Source organism: Somniosus microcephalus, unplaced genomic scaffold (assembly GCF_052327205.1).
Source record: "Somniosus microcephalus isolate GS21.2 unplaced genomic scaffold, FLI_Smic_1.0 unresolved_chr7, whole genome shotgun sequence".
NCBI lineage: Eukaryota > Metazoa > Chordata > Chondrichthyes > Squaliformes > Somniosidae > Somniosus > Somniosus microcephalus.
The window spans coordinates 12,550,069-12,565,825 of NW_028225185.1; the positions used below are offsets into that span (position 1 = coordinate 12,550,069).

The following is a 15,757-nucleotide window of genomic DNA, read 5'->3' on the forward strand; positions in this document are numbered from 1 at the left end:
CTGTGTTACCGTGGTGATTACGTTCAATTCCTCTCGCCCTCTCGCCCCTGGAGATTCAGTGGCTCTGCACAGTGACGACAGCAATTTGTATTTACACAGCACCTTTAGCGCAGTTAAACGTCCCAGGGCGCTTCACAGGAGCGATTATCAGACACAAATCTGACACCAAGCCACATAAGGAGATATTAGGAACGGCGACCAAAAGCTGGGTCAGAGAGGGAGGATTTAAGGAGCGTCCTAAAGGAGGAGAGCGAGGCGGAGAGGTTTAGGGAGGGAATTCCAGAGCTCGGGGGCCCCAGGCAACTGAACATGAAAACTTAAGAATTCGGAGCAGGAGTCGGCCATTCGGCCCCTCGAGCCTGCTCCGCCATTCAATGAGATCATGGCTGATCATCGACCTCACTCCGCATTCCCGCCCGATCCCCATATCCCTTGGTTCCCCGAGAGTCCAGTGAAGGCGCGGCCGCTGACGGTGGAGCGAAGGAAACCGGGGATGCGCGAGAGGCCAGAATTGGTATGGTGCAAGTTTCCATCCCTGGTTTGCACAGGGACAGCTGATCTCGGCCGAGGCAGTGATTGGGGGGGCGGCGGGAGCGGGGGGCGTCCTGCAAACCAACCCCTGGGCCAGGGAAGTGGCGGGGGGGGGGGGGATATTAACTTCGCGGGAAGGGTGCCCGTGCGAGAATTGGACAGCCTCCACAGTCGAATAGCCAGCCAAAGCAGGCTGGTTGGTGCAGAAAGTGGCGGAGGGAGGGTCCCCCTCTATCTGTGACCCAGTAAGCATTGGTGCTTTTAGGGAGCAAATGGACGGTGGGGGGGGGGGAAGAGGAAGAGAGAGTGCGATGGGGAAGCTTAGCCAGAATTCATCTTCTTAGGCAGTCCCTCGGAACCGAGGATGACTTGCTTCCACACTAAGAATGAGTTCTCAAATGACTGATGAGTCCAATGCGGGACCGACAGTCTCTGTCACAGGTGGGGCAGACGGTGGTTGAAGGGGCGGGTGGGTGGGGTGCTTGGGTTGACGTGCGCTCCTTCCGCTGTTTGCGCTTGGCTTCCGCTTGCTCCCGGTGAAGAGACTCGGTGTTTGGCGCCTTCCCGGATGCTCCTCCTCCACTTTGTGCGGTCTTGGGCCAGGGATTCCCAGGTGGCGGTGGGGATGTTACACTTTTTCCCAAGGAGGCTTTGAGGGTGTCCTTGAAGCGTTTCCTCTGCCCACCTGGGGCTCTCTTGCCGTGCCGGAGCTCCGAGTAGAGCGCTTGTTTTGGGAGTCTCGTATCGGGCATGCGGACAACGTGACCCGTCCATCGGAGCTGATTGAGCGTGGTCAGAGCTTCGATGCTGGGGATGTTGGCCTGAGCAAGAACACTGACGTTGGTGCGCCTATCCTGCCAATGGATTTGCAGGATCTTGCGGAGGCAGTGTTGGTGGTACCTCTCCAGTGCTTTGAGGTGCCTGCTGTACATGGTCCATGTCTCTGAGGCACACAGCAGGGCGGGTATCACTGCTGCCCTGTAGACCATGAGCTTAATGCCGGGTTTGAGGTCCTGGTCTTCAAACACTCTCTTCCTCAGGCGACCGAAGGCTGCACTGGCACACTGAAGGCGGTGTTGGACTTCGTCGTCGACGTCTGCCCTTGTTGACAGTAGGCTCCCGAGGTAAGGAAAGTGGTCCACGTTGTCCAAGGCCTTGTCGTGGATTTTGATAATCAGGGGGCAGCACGGTGTGGCGGGGGCAGGTTGGTAAAGGACCTTTGTCGCACACGCACACACGCGAAAGTGTGCCCATCTGTGCCAGGCACTGGATGGTGCCTGTATCCCAGCAAGAATCAACAAGGCCAGGTGAAGAGATGAGTCGCACTGGGGCAGAAGGGAATCCTGTTGCCAGCTATTAACTAAACGAGCTTCGGACAGAGATTCTGTTCGGTGCACTGTACTGCGTATCAATAAATCAGCCCACAGTGTGCCTACTCACTGAGCTAATCATTACCCGCTGGTTCCCAGCAGTTACTTATTCTGGGAATCCCTGGCCCCAAGACCGCACAAAGTGGAGAAGCATCCGGGAAGGCGCCGAATGCCTCGAGTCTCTTCGCCAGGAGCAAGCGGAAGCCAAGCGCAAGGAGCGCACGTCAACCCAAGCACCCCACCCGCCCGCCCCTTCAACCACCGTCTGCCCCACCTGTGACAGAGACTGTAGGTCCCGCATTGGACCCATCAGTCACCTGAGAACTCATTTTTAGTGTGGAAGCAAGTCATCCTCGGTTCCGAGGGACTGCCTAAGAGAAGAAGATTTGGTAAATGATGGTGAGTTTGGAGTTGAGGTGTGCCGGGCTGTGTTTTATATCTCGCCTTAATTGTAGCTCAGTGGGCCGCACTCTCTCGCCTCTGAGTCAGAAGGTCGTGGGTTCGAGTCCCGCTCCAGAGACTTGAGAACAAAATCTAGACCAACACTCCCAGTGCAGTACTGAGAGAGCGCCGCACTGTTGGAGGGGCGGTACTGAGGGAGCGCCGCACTGTCGGAGGGGCGGTACTGAGGGAGCGCCGCACTGTTGGAGGGGTGGTACTGAGGGAGCGCCGCACTGTCGGAGGGGTGGTACTGAGGGAGTGCCGCACTGTCGGAGGGGCGGTACTGAGGGAGCGCCGCACTGTCGGAGGGGCAGTACTGAGGGAGCGCCGCACTGTTGGAGGGGTGGTACTGAGGGAGCGCCGCACTGTCGGAGGGGCGGTACTGAGGGAGCGCCGCACTGTCGGAGGGGCGGTACTGAGGGAGCGCCGCACTGTTGGAGGGGTGGTACTGAGGGAGCGCCGCACTGTCGGAGGGGCGGTACTGAGGGAGCGTGGCACTGTCGGAGGGGCGGTACTGAGGGAGCGCGCCACTGTCGGAGGGGCGGTACTGAGGGAGCGCCGCACTGTCGGAGGGGCGGTACTGAAGGAGCGCCGCACTCTCGGAGGGGCAGTACTGAGGGAGCGCCGCACTGTCTGAGGTGCCGTCTTTCGGATGAGGCGTTAAACCGAGGCCCCGTCTGCCCTCTCGGGTGGATGTAAAAGATCCCACGGCCACTATTGGAAGAAGAGCAGGGGGAGTTCTCCCCAGTGTCCTGGGGCCAATATTTATCCTTCAACCAACATCACTAAAACGGATGATCTGGTCATTATCACATTGCTGTTTGTGGGAGCTTGCTGTGCGCAAATTGGCTGCCGCGTTTCCTACATTACAACAGTGACCACACTTCAAAAAAAGTACTTCATTGGCTGTAAAACGCTTTGGGATGTCCTGAGGTGGTGAAAGGCGGGGGAGAAATGCGAGTCTTTCTTTCTTAAAGATAATGGAACGATGTGTCCAGCGTCAATCGGGATGAAGTGTGGGACTCAGTAACTGGCCTAATGAACTCTCTCTCCACAGGATGTACGTAGGCTGAGATTGACCCTTCAGAACGACGTTGAGCCAGCATGGAGAGACCTAACCAGAAGAAAGGTATGTGAACTGTACCTTGCCGTTTCTATTCTCATTCCACAAGGGCATGGACCTCCTTGGTTTGGGGGCTGGGGGACGGAGGTGGTTAGAGCAAGAGGTCCACCTCAGCCAGTCATCCCACCGTGTTCACGTACCCCCCAGTGAGTGGCTGAACATCAGCAAGTCTTGCTGCACCAGGTGGGTCCAAGCCTAAAGGGGAGCTGCCAAGGGGTCAGTAGACTGCCCAGGATCGGGCTTGGCAGCGATGCCCTCGCAGTTAAATAGCCCACCGCCAGTCACTGTCTTCAGCCCAGGTGTGAAACCTCACCCCAGCAACAGTCAGCCATCACCTGAGGATGCGGGCAGGGCCACTCCGGCTAGGAGGGGTGAGTTTTTGCAACATCTCACAGTAAATGGACGTTGGTCCCTTTAGGTTCCAGTCAATCATCTGGTCTCTCGGAGTTATCTGCGTCTCCAGTGCCATTCAATGCTACTCCTTGCCTCGTGACCCCGTGTAGGGAACTGAATGTGCCTTCCTTCCACTCGCCCCCCCCGCCCACCCTGCTCTGGCTCGACAGGATCGTTTTTTTTGGGAGTTCCGTTCTGTCCACTGATCTGAATTCTGCTCTCACTTTCCGCGACTCTGGTAGATGGGACGGTCCCTCTCGCTTCTCCCCGATTCTCTCTCACTCGCTGCCCTCCTCTCGGTGTTTTTTAGGTTTCCGAACGTTTCTTTCTCGGCGTCCGCGCGCTACACGTGGCCTCGGAGCCCCTCCCCCTCCGCACTCCCCGGGTTAGAGAGAGAGAGAGAGAGAGAGAGAGAGCTGGGGGCGGGGGGTGCAGAATCTGCTCGGGTTCCTGCTCCTCTTGAAACCCAATGGCCCTTTGCTGGTAAGTGCAGGTGAAGGCGGGCGGGAGCTCGGGCTATTTCGCCCCACTCTCTGTGCGGACTCGCGGCGGGCGGTCGTTTGGCCGGCTGGTGTCCCTTAACCGTCATCGGGGAAAACTGCGGGGGGCGGGGGGGGGGGGGGGGGAATTGTGGGAAATATAGGTTGGCGGAAGGCAGCGGCAAATGCATGCTGGGACGGTTACATTATCGGGCGTGGCCGCGCCACGATGGAACGAGGGGGCGCCGGTTGCTGAAGGAGCGCTCCTAATTTAAATTTCAAACAATAACTTGGTCAGCTCATTTAAGATTTATGCTTTTTATTTTTATTTTTTTCTCGCCCCCATTTTTTTTTTGCCTTGCAGCCTGTCGGCAGGGCTTACGCTGTCGTACCGTCCAGGGGTAGCGGTGACTCGGCATGGGATGGGGCTCAGGCCAGACCCAGCAGTGAAATCATCAAGGTACAGGTGACCCCGGACTCGCTGGACCTCCGTATGTGGTCCTAATAGGTTCTGATGATGTCCTTTTAGTTAAGTCGCCTGCTGAACTTTGTTGTTATGTTGCTCCTTCCTTCCTTTTTCCCTTCCTTCCCTCTCGTCCTTCCCTTCCTTCCCTTCCTTCCTTCCCTCCTTCCTCCTGCATCTTCACAACATTGAAACTAGCTCGTCACCCCACCGCCTAGTCTTTATTATTCCAAGATCTTAAAACCGTGGAGTCCTCCCTGCCTCCTCCCCTGGCCCCGCCTTCAGGCTTTTAAAATCAAGCTTTGCATCAATTAATCGCTACTCCCTGATTAACCTCGACCTTCTCTCAGTGTCCTGCCTGGTGGGTCGTCACCTTGGGTTTCTCACTGAGATGGTGACACAATTATTGCTTTGTTCTTCAACTTCTCTCTCTCTTCCCTCTCCAAGTCTTCCCTTCCCTCGGAGCGTGAAGGAGCGCAGTCTTGTTGCCCTCGTCCTCCTCACACCATTGAAAGGACAAATGTCTGACCGTACGGAGCCACTCCTGGCAGTGGCAGGGGGATTGGGGTTGACCGGGGGGCACTCCTGGGTCTTGACCTCTTGGTGCAGTCGGGAAGCCAGCAAGGAGGTAGTGGGTGGTCTTGGCCCATGCACCGAGCCATTTCTCCGCGTAATTCAGTCGTCGTATGTGCCCTGTTGGGGATTCTTCCCCCACTGGTTGATGGCGTGTCCCCTTGGCCCAGCACTTGATTGGCATGTGCAGCTCCGCCAATGTGGAGACAGTGGTTCCAAGTGTCCTATTTGGTCCAGGGAACCCATTGACCCTGTGTGTCCCAGCGGCGGGATAGTGCCCCTTGACCCCCCAACAGTCCCAGCGGAGGCGGAGTGCCCCTTGACCCTGAGTGTCCTGGATGAAGGCCTGTTGACAGATGAAGTGGATGTTCATTGCGAGGGGAATTGAATTAAATTGAATACAAAAGTAGGGAGGTTGTGCTTCAGTTAGACAGGGCATTGGTGAGACCACATCTGGAGTACTGTGTACAGTATTGGTCTCCTTATTTAAGGAAGGATGTAAATGCGTTGGAAGCAGTTCAGAGAAGGTTTACTAGACTAATACCTGGAATGGGCGGCTTGTCTTATGAGGAAAGGTTGGACAGGCTAGGCTTGTATCCGCTGGAGTTTAGAAGAGTAAGAGGTGACTTGATTGAAACATATAAGATCCTGAGGGGGTCTGGACAGGGCGGATGTGGAGAGGATGTTTCCTCTTGTGGGAGAATCTAGAACTAGGGGTCACTGTTTAAAAATAAGGGGTCGCCCATTTAAGACAGAGATGAGGAGAAATTTTTTCTCAGAGGGTCGTGAGTCTTTGGAACTCTCTCCCTCAGAGGGCGGTGGAAGCAGAGTCTTTGAATATTTTTAAGGCAGAGGTAGATCGATTCTTGGTGAGCACGGGGGGTGAAAGATTATCAGGGGTAGGCGGGAATGTGGAGTAATCAGACCAGCCATGATCTTATTGAATGGCGGAGCAGGCTCGAGGGGCCGACTCCTGCCCCTAGTTCGTATGTTCGTATGTAGTAGTGACACAGTCCCCAAGTGTTGCCCGTGGCCCTAATGGAGTTTTTTAAAAATTCCTTTCAGACGTGCAGTTTGTACGACCCAGACGTTAAGGGCACGTTCTCGGAGGCCCAGACTTCTCACGAGTCCTCCCTTCAGCAGCTCCGAGCTGAACTTGGACACTTTAAGGAGGTTTGTTGGCTTTTATTCCTGTTATATTACCCAGGAGGGACTGTCGGTACTCGGAGAGAGGGCAGGGTTAGAGAGCAAGGTCAGTGCTCAAATCCAGCCCATCCCGAGAGTATAAAAGGGTCAGTGTAGAGGGAGCTTTACTCTGTATCTAACCCGTGCTGTACCTGCCCTGGGAGTGTTTGATGGGACAGTGTAGAGGGAGCTTTGCTCTGTATCTAACCCATACTGTACCTGCCCTGGGAGTGTTTGATGGGACAGTGTAGAGGGAGCTTTACTCTGTATCTAACCCGTGCTGTACCTGCCCTGGGAGTGTTCGATGGGACAGTGTAGAGGGAGCTTTACTCTGTATCTAACCCGTGCTGTACCTGCCCTGGGAGTGTTTGATGGGGGCAGTGTAGAGGGAGCTTTACTCTGTATCTAACCCTGTGCTGTACCTGCCCTGGGAGTGTTTGATGGGACAGTGTAGAGGGAGCTTTACTCTGTATCTAACCCTGTGCTGTACCTGCCCCCGGAGTGTTTGATGGGGACAGTGCAGAGGGAGCTTTACTCTGTATCTAACCCGTGCTGTACCTGCCCCCGGAGTGTTTGATGGGACAGTGTAGAGAGCGCTTTATTCTGTATCTAACCCGTGCTGTACCTGCCCTGGGAGTGTTTGATGGGATAGTGTAGAGGGAGCTTTACTGTATATCTAACCCATGCTGTACCTGCCCTGGGAGTGTTTGATGGGGATAGTGTAGAGGGAGCTTTACTCTGTATCTAACCCGTGCTGTACCTGCCCTGGGAGTGTTTGATGGGGACAGTGTAGAGGCAGCTTTACTCTGTATCTAACCCGTGCTGTACCTGCCCTGGGAGTGTTTGATGGGGGCAGTGTAGAGGGAGCTTTACTCTGTATCTAACCCGTGCTGTACCTGCCCTGGGAGTGTTTGATGGGACAGTGTAGAGGGAGCTTTCTGGGCAGGAAGGTCCATTCTCTTCATGGGCACAAAACTAACTTTGTTCCTGTGGCTGTTTCAGGTCAGACATTCGATGGAAAGGATCCGTGAGCAGCTGTGTGGTCGGATGAACGGGGTGAGACGAGACACTGTGGACTATTGCGCCAGATCCCAGGTTTGGTGTTTGTGGGAGCTTGCTGTGCGCAAATTGGCTTCCGCGTTTCCTACATTACAACAGTGACCACACTTCAAAAAAAGTACTTCATTGGCTGTAAAGCGCTTTAGGACGTCCGGTGGTCGTGAAAGGCGCTGGAGAAATGCAAGGCTGGCTTTTCTGTTAATTTCAGGCGCAGGAGATCATCAGTTCGCGTCTCTATTCTGTCCTCCCCTCTCTCGAATGTGTTCACTCTCGCTGGGCTATTCCAACGCTCTCTGACCCGACTTCCCACCTCCCGTAAACTTCAACTCATCCAAAACTCTGCTGCCCCGCCCCCCCCCGTGTCCTAACTCGCCCCGAGTCCCGTTCACCCATCGCCCGCTGCCCTACATTGGCAAGGCCTGAATTTTAAAATTCTCATCCTTGTTTTCAAATCCCCTCTGTGGCCCTGGCCCTCCTCCCTATCTCTGTAACCTCCTCCAGCCCCACAACCCCCCCCCCCCCGAGATCTCTGCTCCCCATCCTTCACTCCACCATTGGTGGCTGTGCCTTCAGCCGCCTGGGCCCTAAGCTCTCTAAACCTCTCCGCCTCTCTCTCTCCTCCTTTTAAGAGGCTCCTTAAAACCGACCTCTTTGACCCAGCTTTTGGTCACCTGGCCTAATACAGTAAACATAGAAGATAGGAGCAGGAGTCGGCCATTCGGCCCCTCGAGCCTGCTCCGCCATTCAATGAGATCATGGCTGATCATCCAAATTCAGTACCCTGTCCCTGCCTTCTCCCCATACCCCTTGATCCCTTTAGCCTTAAGAAATATATCTAACTCCTTCTTGAATATATTTAATGAATTGGCCTCAACTGCCTTGTGTGGTAGAGAATTCCACAGGTTCACCACTCTCTGGGTGAAGAAATTCCTCCTCATCTCAGTCCTAAATGGCTTACCCCTTATCCTTAGACTGTGACCCCTGGTTCTGGGCTCCCTTGTTAAAACGGCACTTAATCAACCGGAATTCTTTAATAACCAGCAAAGTAGATAGCCGGTAATCTTGCCGAATCCATCCAGCACTCGTATTTCTGAGTCCGAGTTTCCCGCGGTGGCCTACTTCTCTTATCCAGAATTTTTCATCGACCGGCACCATCCTGGTCCCGCAGGTGCCGGATACGAAAGAGTTTACAGTATCTCTATGTGACTCGGTGTCAAATTTTGTCTGATTTACGCTGCCGTGGAGCACCTCGAGATGTTTTACAGGAAACTTTCTGGTATCCGGCACCGACGGGACCGAGCTGGTGCCGTACCATCAAAACTGCCGTGGAAACCAGCGCTAATGTTAAAACATACGGAGCTTTTGAGCGCCGTGTGAATCAACAAACCCTGTTGCTTAGCAACAGCTTCAAAACAGTCGGCCGCAGCTTAAAAGCGTCTCTGTAGCTAAGCAACAGCTTCAGCTAGACCTTGCAGAGCCTGACTGGGGGGAAAAAAAAGCAACGAGAAGTAAAAAAACTTATAGGAAACGGCTCCTGAATTTTGCTGGTAGATAGAGCTTTCCGGACATAAGAACATAAGAAGTAGGAGCAGGAGTAGGCCATACGGCCCCTCAGGCCTGCTCCGCCATTCAATAGGATCATGGCTGATCCGAACCTAGACTCACGTCCACTTCCCTGCCCTCTCCCCGTAACCCCTAATTCCCTTATCTGCTAGGAAACTGTCTATCTCCGTTTTAAATTTATTTAATGTTGCAAGCTTCCACAGCTCTCTGGGGTAGCAAATTCCATAGATTTACTACCCTCTGAGTGAAGAAGTTCTTCTCCTCATCTCAGTTTTGAAAGGGCAGCCCTTATTCTAAGATTATGCCCCCTAGTTCTAGTCTCACCCATCAGTGGAAACATCCTCCCCCGATCCACCCGATCAAGCCCCCTCACAATCTTATATGTTTCGATAAGATCGCCTCTCATTCTTCTGAATTCCAATGAGCAGAGGCCCAACCTACTCAACCTTTCCTCATACGTCAACCCCCTCATCTCCGGAATCAACCGAGTGAACCTTCTCTGAACCGCCTCGAGAGCAAGTATATCTTTTCTTAAATATGGAAACCAAAACTGTACGCAGTATTCCAGGTGTGGCCTCACCAATACCCTGTATAACTGCAGCAAGACTTCCCTGCTTTTATACTCCATCCCCCTTGCAATAAAAGCCAAGATTCCATTGGCCTTCCTGATCACCTGCTGTACCTGTATACTAACCTTCTGTGTTTCATGCACCAGGACCCCCAGATCCCTTTGTACTGCAGCACTTTGCAGTTTCTCTCCATTTAGATAATAACTTGCTCTTTGATTTTTTCCTGCCAAAGTGCATAACCTCACACTTTCCAACATTATATTGCATCTGCCCACTCACTTAGCCTGTCTATGTCCTTTTGCAGGTTTTTTATGTCCTCCTCACTCACTGCTTTCCCTCCCATCTTTGTATCGTCGGCAAACTTGGATATGTTGCACTCGGTCCCTTCCTCCAAATCGTTAATATAGATTGTAAACGAAAGTTTCCTGTACAACGTTAAGGGTGCGGTATAAATGCACATTGTTTAAAAGCGTCACCTTACTGATGTAACTTTTTTTTTTCCATTTAGGGCATTTCGGGACAGCGTGACGGAGCTGGGCTGCATCCGGAGGGGAATTGGGCGTGCCTTGCCAATCAGCAGCTACCAGCACGCAGGTGAGTTTGCATCTCGATGCAGTGAGGTCATTAACATGTCGTAACAGTGTGTGTGTGTGTGTGTGTGTGTGTGAGACTGTGCTTGTGACTGTGCTTTTCGAAGCGGATTCAAGGGGGTCCCGAAATATTCCTCGGTCAGTCTGGGGACCGAGCGAGGGAGTAAATGCACCCCCGGCCCCAGTGTGGTACTCAATCGTGTACAGCAAGCGGCCCCAGCCCGATCCCCGAGCGAGGTGGCCTGGCCTCGGTGAGCCCTGGGCTTGGGAGAGGAAAGTGTTCCTGGATTCTGACCCCCATCACGAGGCAGTGAGCCCATGAGATCCTGACCCTCATCGCTACCCAGTGACCCCCATGGACGCCTGACCCCCATCACTAGTGTAGGGGTAAAGACTTCTTACTGCAATTATACAGGGCCCTGGTGAGACCACCCCTGGAGTACTGTGTGCAGTTTTGGTCTCCTTACCTAAGGAAGGATATACTTGCCATAGAGGGAGTGCAGCGAAGGTTCACCAGACTGATTCCTGGGATGGGGGGATTGCCCTATGAGGAGAGATTGTGTAGACTAGGCCTATATTCTCTAGAGTTTAGAAGAATGAGAGGTGATCTCATTGAAACATATAAAATTCTTACAGGGCTTGACAGGATAGATGCAGGGAGGATGTTTCCCCTGGCTGGGGAGTCTAGAACCAGGGGTCAGTGTCTCAGAATAAGGGGTCGGCCATTTAGGACTGAGATGAGGAGGAATTTCTTCACTCGGAGGGCGGTGAATCTTTGGAATTCTCTGCCCCAGAGGGCTGTGGAGGCTCAGTCGTTGAGTATATTCAAGGCTGAGATCGAGAGATTTTTGGACTCTTGGGGAATCGAGGGATCTGGGGATTGGGCGGGAGAGTGGAGTTGAGGTCGATGATCAGCCATGATCTTATTGAATGGCGGAGCAGGCTCGAGGGGCCGTATGGCCGACTCCTGCTCCTATTTCTTATGAGCTTCTGCTATCCAGTGACCCCATAGGCTCTTGGCCCCTCATCACTATGTAGGGACCCCCCAATGAGATTGGCTCCTTCAGCACAGGAGGGGGAGGAACCTGTGAGGGGAGCGAGGGTGGGGTTTGGGGAGGCATTGGGCAGCAAGTAGGAAGCCATCGGCCCGTTATCTCAGTCACCGGTGGTGCGTGAGACTAGGTTGATAGGCCCCTTCCCTCCGTTAATCTAACGGATTTCACTGTTCACAGACGGATCACCGGGACGATGAGACAGAAAAGATGCGCGAAGCAACAAAGAGATTGTACAGCAAACTGCAGGAGGCTGAGTGCAGACACGAGACTGAGAGGAGGCTTTTGGAGGTAAGGCGGCGGCGGCGGGGGGGGGGCGGCCTTACAGATTCATAGGTAATGAGGTGGCTCCCTCACCAGGTAAAGGTACAGCATCGCACTGAGCCAAACTGACCAGAGGGCCCTAGGTGTCAGTAGCACTCTCGCCTCGGAGTCAGAAGGACCTAGGTTTGAGTCCCAATCCAGAGACTTGAGCCCATAATCCAGGTTGACACTCCCAGTGCGGTACCGAGGGAGCGCCGCGCTGTCGGAGGGGCGGTACCGAGGGAGCGCCGCGCTGTCGGAGGGGCGGTACCGAGGGAGCGCCACGCTGTCGGAGGGGCTGTACCGAGGGAGCGCCGCGCTGTCGGAGGGGCTGTCTGTCAGATGAGACATTAAACCGAGGCCCCGTCTGCCCCCTCGGGTGGACGTAAAAGATCCCACGGCCACTATTGGAAGAGCAGGGGGAGTTCTCCCCGGTGTCCTGGGGCCAATATTTATCCCTCAACCAACATCACTACAAACAGATGATCAGGCCATTATCTCATTGCTGTTTGTGGGAGCTTGCTGTGTGCAAATTGGCTGCTGTGTTTCCTACATTACAACAGTGACCACACTTCAAAAAAAGTACTTCATTGGCTGTGAAGCGCTTTGGGACGTCCTGAGGTTGTGAATAGGCACTGGAGAAATGCAAGTCTTTTCTTTTGGGGTGTGATCCCCAACCAGCACCCCTGGCCTAACGAATGCGGCACAAAGAGTAGGAAGAGCTGGGGATTGCCGGCCAGGGGACCCTGTTGCAAGGCGAGGGCGAGGGCCAAGTGGGCTCAGATGGGACGCCCTCCCCAGTGGGCAACACTCCACGTCACAGCTCACCACAGGTCCTGAACCCTGGAGCACGCGATCTAGGCTGACGCGTCGGTGCAGCGCTGAGGGAGTGCAGCTCTTCCGGAGGTGCTGTCCTTCGGGTAAGGTCTCCCACCCAAGGCCATTCAAAATCACAAAGGGGTTTGGATGGAGTAAATAAGGAGAAACTGTTTCCAGTGGCAGGAGGGTCGGTAACCAGAGGACACGGATTGAAGATAATCGGCAAAAGAACCAGTCGGGAGATGAGGAGAATTTTTTACGCAGCGAGTTGTTGTGATCTGGAACGCGCTGCCTGAAAGGGCGGTGGAAGCAGATTCAATAGTAACTTTCAAAAGGGAATTGGAGAAATACTTGAAAAGGAGAAGATTCGCAGGGCTGTGGGGAAAGCTTGGGGGAGTGGGACTAATTGGAGAGCTCTTTCAATGAGCCGGCACAGGCACGATGGGCCAAATGGCCGCCTCCTGTGCTGTATCGTTCTATGATCTTGCCCACTTGGGGCTAAAGGGATCAAGGGCTATGGGGGGAAAGCAGGGACAGGGTACTGAATTTGGATGATCAGCCATGATCTCATTGAATGGCGGAGTAGGCTCGAGGGGCCGAATGGCCTACTCCTATCTTCTGTTTCTATATCAATTGCTGGCCACCTGGCGAAATCTGGTACTTCAGTGAGAGAATTGACACTTTTGGGAAGAGGGGTGAAAATTAATGGAGTGGGGGAACTTTGTTTTTGGTGGTGGTGCCTTGATGGTGGGACTGTGCGGTAGTTCCCCTTGGGGATCTGGGGTTCAAGTCGAGTCCAGGTATGAGGAGTGGCGGTTTTTGGGAGGGGAGGGGCATCAGGAAGGACGGAAGGCAAAAGAAAGACTAGCTGCCCTCGTGCGGCATTGCGTCTGGAGCACGCAACGTGAGGTTCAGCCGCTGGCCTGGCCTGTGCCTTTAAGGCCCACACTGCTCCAAATCGGGAAACCCAGGGGACTGCTCAACAACCGCTGAGGTCAGTCAGAGAGCAATTGACCAACCGCTGAGGTCAGTCAGAGAGCAATTGCAACCGGCTGTAAGTTTCGGGCTGTGGTCGGATCAGTGCTGTTTTTTGCTTCTGCGACACGTGCGACGTCGTGGGCTGTGATGGACACTCAGCTCAGAAAACACTATAGCCACTAGCTCGAGAGTGAAACTGTCCTCCTTTTCTGATTTGTCCGCGACAGAATCAAGCCGGGCACTACCAGGGGCAACTGGGAGAGACCAGGGAATCGCTTCAAAGGTCGGAGGAGAAAGTCGCTCAGCGGGACGAGCGGATTGAGGAACTCCAGAGGCTGATGACTGGAATGGAAAAGGTGCGGGGGGAGGAGGGGAAGTGAGCTGCGGCTGGTCGAATTCAAATTATAATGGCCTCTTTCTGTGCAGTATGACTCTACGATTCTATTTGTCTGGTGGCAGGAGCACAAAAGCTTGGCGACAAAAATGCAAGAGAACGAACGGCAGCTGGGGGAGATAAGAGCGCTGAACGAGGCGGGCATGGAAGATCACCACAGGTACCACTGCCGCTGGCTGAGATCGCGAGTTCGTTCTCCGTCCCCCGGCGCGGTCCCCCTCCTAAAGACATCAGGCTTATCCCGGGGTGCAGGGCAAATGGGCAGCGACTGCCCTGCGACCCCACCACCCCCCCCTGACCCCCGACCCATTATCCAGCTCGCCGAGAGGCTGACGATGCGATCGCAAGGCATCCCGATTCAGCCCTTGCAAACGCTGTCCAGCAGGAGGCACTGGGTAGCAACACCAGGAACAGGAGGAGGAGGCCGTTCAGCCCCTCGAGCCTGCTCCGCCAATCCATTAGACCACGGCTGATCTGAACCTGGACTCCACTGACCAGACTTTGCTCCATATCGCTTAATAGCCTTACCCAACAAAAGTCCATCAAGCTCAGTCTTGAAAGCCCCAATTGACCCCCCAGCCTCAACAGTTTTTTTGGGGGGGAAGAGTTCCAGATTTCCACCAGCCTTTGTGTGAAGAATGCTTCCTGACATCACCCCTGAACGGCCTGGCTCTAATTTTAAGGTGACGCCCCCCCCCCCCCCCCTTGTTCTGGACTCCCCCCACCAGAGGAAATCGTTTCTCTCTCTCTCTACCCGATCAACTCCTTTAATCATCTTCAACACCTCGATTAGATCACCCCTTAATCTTCTAAACTCGAGGGAATATGCATCCTCATAAATTTAACCCTCTTGAGCCCCGGGTATCATTCTGATCGTGACCCCCCAGCTGACCTTTTCACCTCCCTAGTTCAGAGGTCAATCGCAGGCCCCCTCCCCCCCCGCCCACCACCACCCCAGCTGTGATTGGCCGACTCGGCGCAGAGTGGGGACTCGGACTGGGGGGGGCGCGTGGCTGCTGGTTCCTCGCGCAGAGTTAGTGTTCTCTGGCTTAAACCGTTTGACTTGAAAGTGCCCTCGCCCCCTTCCCCCTTCACCCCATGGAACTCCTTAACCGGCCGTGCAGTTGGTTCCTGGATTTAACCCACTCTCCCTTTCCAGGTCGGTCCAGCTTAAGAAAGAGGTTGAGACCCTGAAGGAGAAGATCTCTCACCTCAACGACATGTTGACCAGCCAACAGCGGAAAGTGCGGCAAATGATCGAACAGGTGAGTGGGGGGGGGTGGGCGGTGTTTAGGAAATAGAGCCTTGTATTTGCAGTGTCTGCCATGGCTCAGTGGTAGCACCCTCTCTCTCTCGCCCCTGAGTCAGAAGGTCGTGGGTTCAAGTCCCCGCTCCAGACACTTGAGCCCATAATCGAGGCCGACGCTCCCAGTGACAGTGCGGCGCTCCCTCGGTACTGCCCCTCCGACACTCCCTCGGTACCGCCCCTCCGACAGTACTGAGGGAGCGCCGCACTGTCGGAGGGGCGGTACCGAGGGAGCGCCGCACTGTCGGAGGGGCGGTACCGAGGGAGCGCCACACTGTCGGAGGGGCCGTCTTTCGGGATGAGACATTAAACCGAGGCCCCTGTCTGCCCCCTCGGGTGGAGGGAAAAGATCCCGCGGCCACTATTGAAGGATCGGGGGCGGGGAGTTCTCGTCTCGCTTGGGCTGTTCAGCCACTAACTGATTTGCTGTCTAGATAAGTACGGGACTGTTTGTTTCTGTTCTCACAGCTTCAGACCTCCAGGAGTCAGATTGACGAGAAGGATGTGTTAATCCAGCAGCTGCAGGAGAGAGTGGAACACCTGGAGTCCGAGGTATGGGTTTAATC

The 15,757-nt window shown here is 54.5% G+C and overlaps 1 protein-coding gene across 1 annotated transcript in view; it reads left to right on the forward strand.

Moving 5' to 3' along the window:
- LOC147086542 (tuftelin-like) overlaps positions 1–15,757 on the forward strand; it is a 37,700-nt gene that overhangs the window by 18,311 nt on the left and 3,632 nt on the right. Inside the window, exons 2-13 of the mRNA XM_085978661.1 lie at positions 3,400–3,471; positions 4,702–4,797; positions 6,439–6,546; positions 7,561–7,653; positions 10,258–10,310; positions 11,134–11,153; positions 11,457–11,470; positions 11,572–11,682; positions 13,719–13,847; positions 13,951–14,045; positions 15,045–15,150; positions 15,660–15,743. Coding sequence (XP_085834787.1) covers positions 3,400–3,471; positions 4,702–4,797; positions 6,439–6,546; positions 7,561–7,653; positions 10,258–10,310; positions 11,134–11,153; positions 11,457–11,470; positions 11,572–11,682; positions 13,719–13,847; positions 13,951–14,045; positions 15,045–15,150; positions 15,660–15,743 — 981 coding nt within the window. The remainder of the gene's footprint in view (positions 1–3,399; positions 3,472–4,701; positions 4,798–6,438; positions 6,547–7,560; positions 7,654–10,257; positions 10,311–11,133; positions 11,154–11,456; positions 11,471–11,571; positions 11,683–13,718; positions 13,848–13,950; positions 14,046–15,044; positions 15,151–15,659; positions 15,744–15,757) is intronic.